General features: G+C 47.6%; 1 protein-coding gene across 1 annotated transcript in view; it reads right to left on the reverse strand.

Annotated features, from left to right (window-relative positions):
* adamtsl3 (ADAMTS-like 3) overlaps positions 1–11,049 on the reverse strand; it is a 59,768-nt gene that overhangs the window by 5,251 nt on the left and 43,468 nt on the right. Inside the window, exons 4-18 of the mRNA XM_019855983.1 lie at positions 10,734–11,016; positions 10,409–10,535; positions 10,246–10,320; positions 8,598–8,755; positions 8,377–8,488; positions 7,353–7,491; positions 7,232–7,282; positions 6,934–7,138; positions 5,806–5,953; positions 5,647–5,731; positions 2,705–3,033; positions 2,502–2,634; positions 1,432–1,642; positions 1,155–1,334; positions 8–161 (exon numbers count right to left, since the gene is read on the reverse strand). Coding sequence (XP_019711542.1) covers positions 8–161; positions 1,155–1,334; positions 1,432–1,642; positions 2,502–2,634; positions 2,705–3,033; positions 5,647–5,731; positions 5,806–5,953; positions 6,934–7,138; positions 7,232–7,282; positions 7,353–7,491; positions 8,377–8,488; positions 8,598–8,755; positions 10,246–10,320; positions 10,409–10,535; positions 10,734–11,016 — 2,390 coding nt within the window. The remainder of the gene's footprint in view (positions 1–7; positions 162–1,154; positions 1,335–1,431; positions 1,643–2,501; positions 2,635–2,704; positions 3,034–5,646; positions 5,732–5,805; positions 5,954–6,933; positions 7,139–7,231; positions 7,283–7,352; positions 7,492–8,376; positions 8,489–8,597; positions 8,756–10,245; positions 10,321–10,408; positions 10,536–10,733; positions 11,017–11,049) is intronic.

The following is an 11,049-nucleotide window of genomic DNA, read 5'->3' on the forward strand; positions in this document are numbered from 1 at the left end:
TTCTTACTCTTGCAGAGCCGAAGAGAGCACGGTCGGATCCTTGTGGGTCGCGCCAGAGAGGAGCAGTTGTTTGGATCTACGGTGCGATATTGTCCGTCCTGCCCTTGTTTCCTGCAGACCGCCTCAAGTCTTTGCATACCATTTCCACAGGTCACTGAACACTGCACGTGAACAGCACACACGCACAAAAACAAAATACTTCACAAGGAAATTGTCATACCTTGAAGGGGGACAATGGGTCAGAACCATCAAAGGTACCGTATTTTCCGCACTAAAAGTCTTCCATTTTCTTAAAAGCTCACAGTGCGCCTTAAAATCCGGTGCGCCTTGCGTATGGTCATCACGGTAATATGTCGACCCCAAGATGGCTCCTTGCTGGAGACATGCTTACAATGTTATAACTTGCTGTTGGTTCAGAGAACTGTGTCGCTGCTTTATTCAAAAAGTTTTTGTTGCAGCTCCGAAAAAAGGAGAGCTGTAGTGTTGTTTTTTTAAAAACGCACACTTTATTAACGGTTTTCACCGTCTCAACAAATACAGGTACGTCTTTGTCCGTCTCCGTGCCTTCTCTTCTTCCGTTCGACTCGAGAGGCGTTCAGGACCGCCTCCGAAAAGCGTAAATTAACGATTCCTTCAATGAAACTACGAAAATTGAAAATAATGCATCAAAACAGAAAATCAAGCAAGGAAATCACAAACTAAATTCTATAGCCCCCCCCTACAGAATTTATTTTGGCATTTCCTCATTTGTGAATACAACAAAGGAATACATAACAAACACTTCTGAGACAGTCCAGTTTCCCGCATTTTACTGACATCTGATCGTTCTGTTGGAGCTACGCTCAAGGAAATGCCAAAATTAATTCTGTAGGGGGGGCTATAGAATTTAATTTGGTGATTTCCTCGCTTGATTTTCTGTTTTTCAGAGGCGGTCATGAACGCCTCTCGAGTCGAACGGAAGGAGCGTAGCTCCATCTAGTGGATGCATTGTAGAATGCGCCTTATAATCCAGTGCGTCCAATATGAAAAAAATTACAAAATAGGCCATTCATTGAAGGTGCGGCTCATAATCCAGTGCGCCTTTTAGTGCGGAAAATACGGTACCAGATACTTTCCCCGAGGTACGTGAGTGTGATCCACCGCATCAAGCCTACCTGGGACCAGCTGGTGACCCAAAGTGGGGTGCACTGCCGCTCTGTGCTACACAGCCGCTGGTTTGCCGGTACCGTGGAGGAACAAAATGAGTCTGGCAGCTCGAGGTTGCTGCCGTCGGCCAAGCGCTGTTTACACAGGACCCGTCTCCTCTCAACGCCATCTCCACAGCGACTGGAGCACTAAAAGCAGCAACATCAACCACAACCACAAACAAACACGAGGATGTCATCATCTTCTTACGAGGGTCCACTTGGAGTGATTCATTTGTCTTTTTACCTCTCCCCATTCCTGCGTCTCCCACATGGGGGGGCAGTCGAAGCGGTTGCAGGCCTGGATGGGGTTTGGTTTTGGGTCATGGCAGTTTTCATCTGGCAAAGGCTCAGTGCTGTTGCTGTCCGGAGACGGCAAACGGACGCATGCCACGCTGCGGGACATCAGGCCGACCCCACAGGAAGCGGAGCACTGGCTCCACCCCCCCGTTTCCCACCTGTAAATACCATCATTACTTATCGCTGCACCGAATCATGTTGTGGTGTTGGCCTTGCTGCGTTGGCCCACTCTGATGACCATGTGCTTTTTACAACGATTACTGATCGCTGCACCGAATCATGTTGTGGTGTTGGCCCACTCTGATGACCATGTGCTTTTTACAACCTGGAAAGTGCGATTGCTCTTGGATGAACTGGAGCACTTCTGATTTTCTCACCCGCACGCTGTGAGTCTGATGAAATAATCCCTCTCCCTCTTCATGAATCGAGGCTACTTTAAACATTTTCATTTCCAAATGATTCATATTTACTCCAGGGCCCTGAGGAGAATCTGGAATGTAGCGTGTTTTCGGGCATTCGATTTTAACGCTATGGCTGTTTCTCCTCACGGGGGATACGATCCAAAAAAAGAGTGCAGCTTAATGTGGGAGCGTGAGGAGGCCTCGGGGAGAGAGCGAAAGGCCAAAGGAAACACGTCCAAATCAGCGTTTGTTGTGCCTGAAAATAAGGCTCAAGGCCTGGAAAAACAGGCTTCCAGCCTCCGCGTTTGGTGACGAGAGGGAGCAGTAGAGCGTGACACCACGAGAGGCGTTAAATCAAAAATGTGCGCCATCAGTGGTCCGCAGTCATTCACATTCAATTGTTATTTCCTGTTCTCCCCTGATACAGCCAGCAATCCGTCTCCGTCCGGTTGACTGAAATAATGTCACGGATATACGATGGGATTATTTTAATAGTGATATGTTTTCTCACAGTCAAGTGGTTGCAGGTGCGAGACTAACGGAGGCGCAGGAGCCTCCAAGCCAGCCATTACGCATCCGCGCAAATTGATTCAAGTCATTGATTTGAAACTGTTACCTGGGGGGACAAGGCTGCGTTTTGCAGTCCAGGAGAAGCGGCGGGGGCCTGCCGGCGCTCGCGCACAAACTCTGGTTTGCCGACGCCTCCCTGGTCTGCTTGTTCAGGCAGATGACCACGGCCTCCTGCACACCTGAGATTCAAACAAGCGAGGTTTATGAGCAGTACATAGGAGACGACGAGCACCGGAAAAAGTTCCCCACCTCCTCCGCAACTCTTGGAACACTCGGTGAAGCCGTCGTACTCCCATTCATGCAGCTCCTCTCTCTGAAGGGTCTCTTCCTCTTGCTCCTCCTCCTTATCATCATCATCATCATCATCCTCCACGTCCCGGTCATTGCTGCCCGCTGGCTTCTTACAGGGAGTTTGGTAGCAGGCTTGACTCGCCGCAGGTTTGACGCCCTTGCACTCATCATCGGGGAGGTCGGCGACGGTCTGAGAGAAGGAGAGCAACACCCGGCACTTGACTGTGCGCCGCTGAGTCCCGGCACCGCACGTTCTGCTGCAGGGCTGCCAAGCACCGGGGATGAAGCTGGCAATGGGAGACGAGCAAACGTGACATATTATTATATATCACAGATTATCATCGTTTTAGAATTTCGTTTTAGAATTTCCATGATACGGTGGTACCTTTACTGACGAGTTACGAAACGTCTCAACAGGAAAATATTGCCTCTTGTTACGAAAGAAATTTCAAGATACGAAACGTAAAAATACAGTATGGACGACTTCGCATTTCCGAGTTTCATGAACGCAACATACTCAAAGCTGCTCTGCCATTGGCTATTACCGAGCATCATCCTGGCATCCCATTGGCTAAAAGGGACTTCTACCGGATGTGTCTATGTGTGTAAATAGAAAGATAGGTGACGATGCAGCGTCCTCGTCGTTCTCTCCTCGGGCCACGAGACGTTCGGAAAGTTTTACGTAAATGTGAATCACCCAGAAAAAGTGTTCACCAGTCGGGCGATCGCTCACGATGCTGAAGTTTGCCTTGGACATTTTCGAAGGATTGTTAAAAGATGACAAAAGCAAACGTCCTTGGATCAGTTTTTTATAAAACGCCAGGCAAAAACTACTTCTGAGAGAGAACATGAACTAAAGAGGGCAAAAAAACGATGAGGATGCAGTTAAAAGTTAAATGACCATCATTTTTATTCTTTACTCATTTATTGTGCAATCATCTAATTGTAACATGTATTTGTTCCATATTTTGATGCATTTTTATGCATTCCAAAACATTTATGTCTGAATTTTGGGGGGGCTTGGAACGAATTAGGGCATTTACATGGAAAACGTGTCTCTACTTACAAAATCTTCTATTTCAGAAAATTCTTCCAGAACCAATTAATTTTGTAAGTGGAGGTACCACTGTACAAGTAGTTATTTTTTATTTCCTTTTGATTTTGTTTTTTAAATACCTTTCGTTTTAAATTGTTTTCTTTCACCAACGTAAGCAACAATGAAGTGTGCTGGGAAACACACACAAGCAAGTCCACAGCAACCTCTCCCGGAATCAACCGGGGTCAGCCAGTTTCATGTTTACAAATAATGCTAATTTTTGTTATTTTCATTTGAGGCGGGCTGGAAATGCAGAATTCCGCTCTTCCACTTTGACATGCTCTTTTGACTTGAGTTAAGACATTAAATCCACCTTCAGTCCTGCCAAAATTGGCTTCATAAAGCGATTAATCAAACAGCTGTGACGCATTACGATGGCCCGTCCACGGATAAACCCTTCCTTCCTGGTTCAAAAAGAACGGATCAGGAAGAAGAAACACTCGGAGCTCTTCCGTGTCCATCAAGGTTGGGCGAGAGGTCCTTTCAACAGCTCAAGTGGAACTCTTTCGATGAAATCCCGGTGGCTTTTTTTGTTTTGTTTTGTTTTTTTTCAGCCACGCTTCATGTCAATCCAACATCCCCAGGAATGCGCATGAAATGGCATCTTGAACCAAGAGATCAAGGAAAGGATTTTTTGGTTTAAATCATACTGCGTTCAAGGTCGTCTGCGATGACTCACTGACGTTTCGACGGTAAAATGAGCTGCTGTTCATTAACAGATGACGGATGAATATGTTTGCCTTGGTTGAATCGTCTCCCCACAGGACCTCAACTGCAGTCATGCTCTTCTCCTTCACAAGGACGCAAAGTGTTTTAACGTGAACAAATAAAAGCCATCCACCAAAAGATGTTTGTGAGTTATGGTGATGTCTTCCGCGAGCAGATGTTTGCAATATCCGCCAAAGCCCCTTCCTAATCTCATCAATTACATTTCCGACAGTGGAAATATTTCATCCAGTGGTGGGTTTCTTTTTTTTTTTTTGTTTTTGTTTTTATGGGTGGTGGGGGTAAATTCAACATAAGAGTAGCCTTTGTAATTTTGTCCCATATGGTTGGCAGATACGGTATTAGTGTTGGCATGTGAAGCGGGCTATATTACACGCATGTATTTGCGAGGGGGGGGAAGACGCGCTTCTCTTTCGTCCTTCATCGCAGCTTTCTCACCAGAGATGAGTCAAAGCCACAGATGTTTCAAACTAGCGAACATGCTCGCTAATGCAAGTCATGCAACGCGCCGGGCCGCACTCCAAATGTCTTTGGAGGACAGCCTTTATTAGTCAATTGATATGCAAGACAAAAAAAAAAACATCTGCAACATCTGCGGATGTGCCGAAGCAACACGGGGCGTCTGAGACAAAGCGGGCGGACTTGCTCCAAACCCGCCGCCCCCGCCACCCCCCTCGCCCCCTCTTGCTTTTAACATCCCTTTTGTTACCTTAGCTCACCCCATCCATCACATTTACGAGCGGAATCTGACAACGCAGGTGTTGAGCGGAGAAAAGGAAGCGTGAAACATCGAACTTGGGACAAGGCGAACAATCAACACAACACGCACGCCAAATCCCTCCTGGACCCGACCCGATGGAGTTAAAACTGTAAATTGAGGTGATCCACACCACTATACAACACGTGTGACACATTCGAAAGCCCGGCGCCCAACGGCGCATGCAGTGTTTTGACAGGTGTGGATAACAGGTGGAAACCGCCGGCTAGCTCGCGACGCCACCGCAACCACAATACCATTGGAAACTGTCAACACCGTGTCGTATTTTGCAATATGGGTTTCGCCGTCATGCGAACTCACTCCGGCTCCTCGGTCACAACGGTCTCCTCGTCCAGGGCTATGGCCTGCTTATGCCACGGCGGTTTGGCCTCCACGGGGAGCGTGTCTGAAGCAGCAGAGAGGGCGGAGAAAGTCAGGCATCGAGTCGAAAGCATTTCCACGGCTTGATTCCAAACTCACCGATGGCCTTGTAGCAGGGCACAGTCACCAGGCATTCCTCCTTGATGTGGGGCTTGGCGGTGGGGTTGCATCCTCCCGCGTGGAGCCCCCTGTGATCAATGCAAAGCACCACCCTGTAGCGCAGACCCTGACCGCACGTCACAGTGCACTGAAAGCGGCGTGAGGGGGGATACAGGACAGTTAATACCTCTCGCCTTGCATATATTGAAAGATAAATCTGTGTTAGTTGGCCAGCTCTCATCCTTTCCTGACTGACTAAAATGTCTTGGCCTTTGACTCGAAGGTTGGGAGAGGAGATGCTCCAAAATCCCCCGCTGCTTTCTGAACTTTGCGCGTCCTCTGCCAAACCAAGCATTTGAAACGGCACGTTCCGGGAAGTATGTGCAAGGTAAACTGTATCCAAGTTTTTTTTTTTTTTTTTGCCTCTCTGTGTGTTTGTATGGCTGCCATGGGAGATTTAAGATGAATTCATGGAGCCTGACGCATCGAAGAGTGACATTTCACCTTGCTGGTTCCAAATCTGAGCTTGTGGTCAGCATTTACACTTGTCGTGTCAAAGTAAAAATGCACCAAAATCTTTGCGGGTGAATTTAATTCAAACGTCCCCAAAATTTTGAATGTACAAATGAGCAAAGAGTGTCACGAAGTGTCGTCGGCAGGTCCTTGGAAATTTTCATTGATTTAACAGCCATTGTGAGTTTTGCTATTCAACTCCTTGTTCCAGAATAGAGCAAGTGGATTTAAAAAAAAACCTGAAACACTCAACAGCTCAGAGAATGTCTTTAAGTTAACTTGTAAGGGTTTGAGGTTCATCCTCGAATAGTCCGAACATTTGATGGGTAGCATAATAACACTAAAAAAGTTGAGAAATATGCAATTCTCACTTGGGTGGGCAGGTGGACCTAATGATCGCCACGTTTATAGTGCTTCAACTTTCACTCAAAGCTTTTGAATGCCGTGTCCTCATTCGCCCACTGAAGACGCAGCATCAGGAGCAACTGGGAGGGGTTCAGTATCTTGCTCAAGGACACAACGGCTGAGGGTCAAACCCACAACCATCGTCCCAACTGGGCCGTGCCGCCTCAAGCATCCCGTCCGTGAGTGTGAATTTACATGAACTCAACTTACAGGTGACCACTCCTGGGCCATCCAGGTGGGGCAGTCAAAGGCGTTGCAGGGCTGCAGGATGGCCATCTTGGGGGCATAAAGGCACTTCCACTCGTCCGTTGCGATGACCGTCCCCTGCATGTCTTCCTCCACGCAGGAAACCGAGCGAGTCTGGATGCCCCCGCCGCAGGAAGTGGAGCAGGCGGTCCAAGGGCTGCTCTCCCACCTTACAAGACAACAAGGTCAAATGATGGAAATGCATCTGCGTGGACGGTACCTCATGTTTTTTTTGTTTTTTGTGAAAGTCAGGAGGACATACTGAGGGAGGGGGTGATATAGGTCATACGGCATGATCTGCTTGTAGCCGTCACTAAAAGATAAGAGATGATTATTTATGTTGACATCGTGTGTCTTCATAAGAGCAAATCAAGCATTGTAACCTGGCCAGGCAGGGCTCCATGTTGCACTCCTGCAGTTTGGGTTTGGGCTTGCTGTTCTCTGGGTAATAATGGCAGTATTGGTCAACCACCACTCGGCCGCTACGCAGGTCGAAGCACTCCGCGGACGTCAGTTGGTACCCTGGGCCGGCCAAAGAAAGCAGGCTTGACCTTTTCACCTTGATATCACACATCCGGGTGGTAAAAGTTGGAGTTTTCTCTGATGGCACCGCTTGTCAACAAACCCTTACACGTCATTTGACCGAGGCAAAGCCGTTGGGAAAAAAAATGGCTTGAATGATGTTTGAAGCCTTCTTTCTTCGAAAGCCACAGTTTGGATATGTGTGGTGGCAACCGAAAAGATGTGATTTACATTGCACCCGGTGAATTGATGAAAAAAAAAAGATGTGGTTGACATAGTCAACCTGATCATTGAGGGATGGGCTAAAGAATAGAATCGATTGGCTATCCATTATCCATCCATCCATTTTCGGATCTGTTTATCCTCACAAGGGTCACGGGGTGTGCTGGAGGTTATCTCAGCTGTCTACGGGCAGTAGGCGCGGTACTCCCTTAACTGATTGCCAGCCAATCGCAGGGCACACAGACAAACAACCATCCGCGCTCACACCCACAACGAGGGACAATTTCAGAGTGTTCCATTAACCCGCCACGCATGTTTTTGGAATGTAGGAGGAAACTGGAGTACCTGTAGAAAACCCACGCAAGCGCGGGGAGAACATGCAAAGTCCACATAAGAAGGCCATAGCCGGAATCCAACCCTGCACCTCTGCACAGTTCAGGCTACTCCCCGAAAACAGCTGAGATTGGATCCAGCACGCCCTGCCACCCTTGTGAGGATGAGCGCATCAGAAAATGGATGGATGGAGGGATATACACTCCCCACCCCCACATTAAAACAAAACCTTTCGGAGTATATCTGACTTTTTCCTCATCATTTTCTCATCACCCCAACCGATTGTTTACAAACAGAAAACAGTTCACAGCAAGTATCTCTCTCACTTACCACCGCCACAAGTGACAGAGCAAGGGAAGAAGTCCGTTTCCCTCCAGCGGTGGACGATGGGCTGGTAGAATATGTATTGGATGATGCTGTCCGGTCCACCTGCAAATTGGACCTGCCAGAAGAATATTTGAGAAATTCCATAAATGATGGGAGCGAAACTTTTGAACAGCAGTGTCAATAACTCCACATTTAAAGCACCTGAAGTGACTCTGAGCGCTTACTTGGATGGTGAAATCAGCCCCAAGTGGCCCCGGAATTCGCAGGACTTCCTTATCTGACAGTTTCTGGTAGTCCAGGGTGGTGTTTTCCAGTTGGTACTGCCCTGATTGATCCAAGATGCATTGGCCTTTCACGCCTTGCAGAGTCTTACTCTCCACATCTGAAGAAGGGAACGAATACGTGCGCACATATGGAAGGGGTGGGGGGGGGGGATAACTCTTCTGATTCATACTATGATTGTCACAGTCTTAGATTCCGCGGACATTTTGCATCCTTGGCAGGTGCCCCCATTTCGCGAGCCAACCATGACCGCACTTTAAACAAACGGACAGGAAACGTACTCGAAGGTTTGGAGAGAAAGTCGCTCCCTTTGACATGCTGCCGCTAAGCTCTAACAGGAGTTGACCTCACTTCAACCCTAACCCAAGACGGCCATGTGGATTTCCAACAAGGACATTAAGGGCAACGAAAACATTGGGGAGCGCAGGATTGAGCGGTAACCAACAACAGTCAACATCTGTGCACACATGGTTCCAATTTGCGTGCCAAAAGGAGAATGAAAAAGCTCTCCATTCAGAAAAAAGGGGCTTGGGAAAGCTAACTTGAAAAGAAAACATACAGTAGGTTAAACGTATGATTAGCGAGTGATTTAATTTGTCGGCTGATGACATTTGTTGATGGAGGCATCTGCTTGGTTCCAAAGGCTGAACAATATCTGGCGATACCGGAACATGCAGTTTGGGAAAAATTGTACAGTGAGGCATTTGACGCTATCGAGCACAAGTACAGTGGTACCTCTACCTGCGAAATTAATTGGTTCTGTTAGAAATTCCTTAACTAGAACATAACAGAAGTAGGGACGCGTTTTCCATGTAAATGCCCTAATTCGTTCCAAGTCCCCCCAAAATTCAGACATAAATGTTTCCTAAAGCATTAAATGCATCAAAATATGTAACAAATACATGTTACAATTAGATTATTGCACAATAAATGAGTTGTACATCATGTAAAAAAACAATACAGAATAAAGAATAAGAATGATGGTCATTTAACTTTTAAACGCGTCCTCATCGTTTTTTTGCCCTCTTTCGTTCATGTTCACTCTCAGAAGTGGTTTCTGCCTGGCATTTCGTAAAGAACTGATCCAAGGACGTTTGCTTTTGTCGGCTTTGAACAATCTTTCGAAAATGTCCAAGGCAAACATCAGCATAGTGAGCGATCGCCGGACTGGTGAAAACTTTTTCTGGGTGATTGACATTTACGTAAAACTATCTGAATGCCTCGTGGCCCGAGGGGCAAAAGACAAGAACGCTGCATAGACACATTCTATATCTATCAGCCCACATAGACACTTTCAGTAGAGGTCCCTCTTAGCCAATGGAATGGCAGGATGATGCTCGGTAATAGCCAATGGCAGAGCAGCTATAAGTATGTTGCGTTCAGGAAACTCGGAGTTGCGAGTAGCAGACCATACTGTATTTTTACCTTTCGTATTTTGAAATGTCTTTCGTAACAAGAGGCAAGATGTTCCTCTAGAGACGTTTTGTAACTTGAAAATTTCGGATGAAGAGACATTTTTAAGAAGAGGTACCACTGTACAGTATTTGGCAGATGTGGATGGAAGAGCACCCCGGACCTACCAGGACTTACACAAGTGATCCGGTCCTTTCAGAATAAGACGCACATGTCGACTTTTGAAGGGGATGACGACAACAGTGTCCTCCGCTTCAGGAGAGAAAGGGGGGGTGGGACAAGATGTATTTTAATAACATATATTCAACCTGTGTTACAACAAAAACAGATCTTGACATACTTTTTCCTGAGGCGTGCTGAGATTTGTAGTGCCCTCGCACCAGCCTGCAGGAGGAGCCGTCGCCGCCGCAGACGCCGCAGTTGTCCTCTTTGACCGCGCTCCCCAACTCATGATCGCAGCCGACAATCTGGGAAAACACGCACGCCGGGCGGCCGAAGACTATCTCAGTCGTGATGGGACCTGGGAGTGCTTGGAGACGTGATCATTTGACACTAGCTTGAGTAATAAGGCGCCGCGGTTGATCATCACATAGCGATAATGAAACATCATTTGAAGATAATGAGATTGCGTTCAGGATTTGTAATATTGTCGCGCTCTGACCCACCTGGCACATGCCACTGATGCACATGTCTAGGGACTCAGTGTAGCAACGTGTCCCATCTAGAACCTTGGGCGCCAGCTCCATCAGCAGCCCGGACCCCTTCGCTTTGCATTTGAGGGCGCACGGGTTGTCCGGGTCGTTGTATACAGGCAGCCACTCGTGGAACTGGCCCTGGTAGCGGACGTCGGCGTGGGCGGAACACTGCTGAGCCCGGAAGTCTCCGGAATCCACGGGGCAGTCCTGAGCGAAAGATGACGTCAAAGTGCAAGGACATGACGCTTTGCGTTAACGTGAACCGCTGCATATTTGGGGGGGGCCG

The sequence above is a fragment of the Hippocampus comes genome, unplaced genomic scaffold (genome assembly GCF_001891065.2).
Source record: "Hippocampus comes isolate QL1 unplaced genomic scaffold, H_comes_QL1_v1.1 scaffold246, whole genome shotgun sequence".
Classification (NCBI taxonomy): domain Eukaryota; kingdom Metazoa; phylum Chordata; class Actinopteri; order Syngnathiformes; family Syngnathidae; genus Hippocampus; species Hippocampus comes.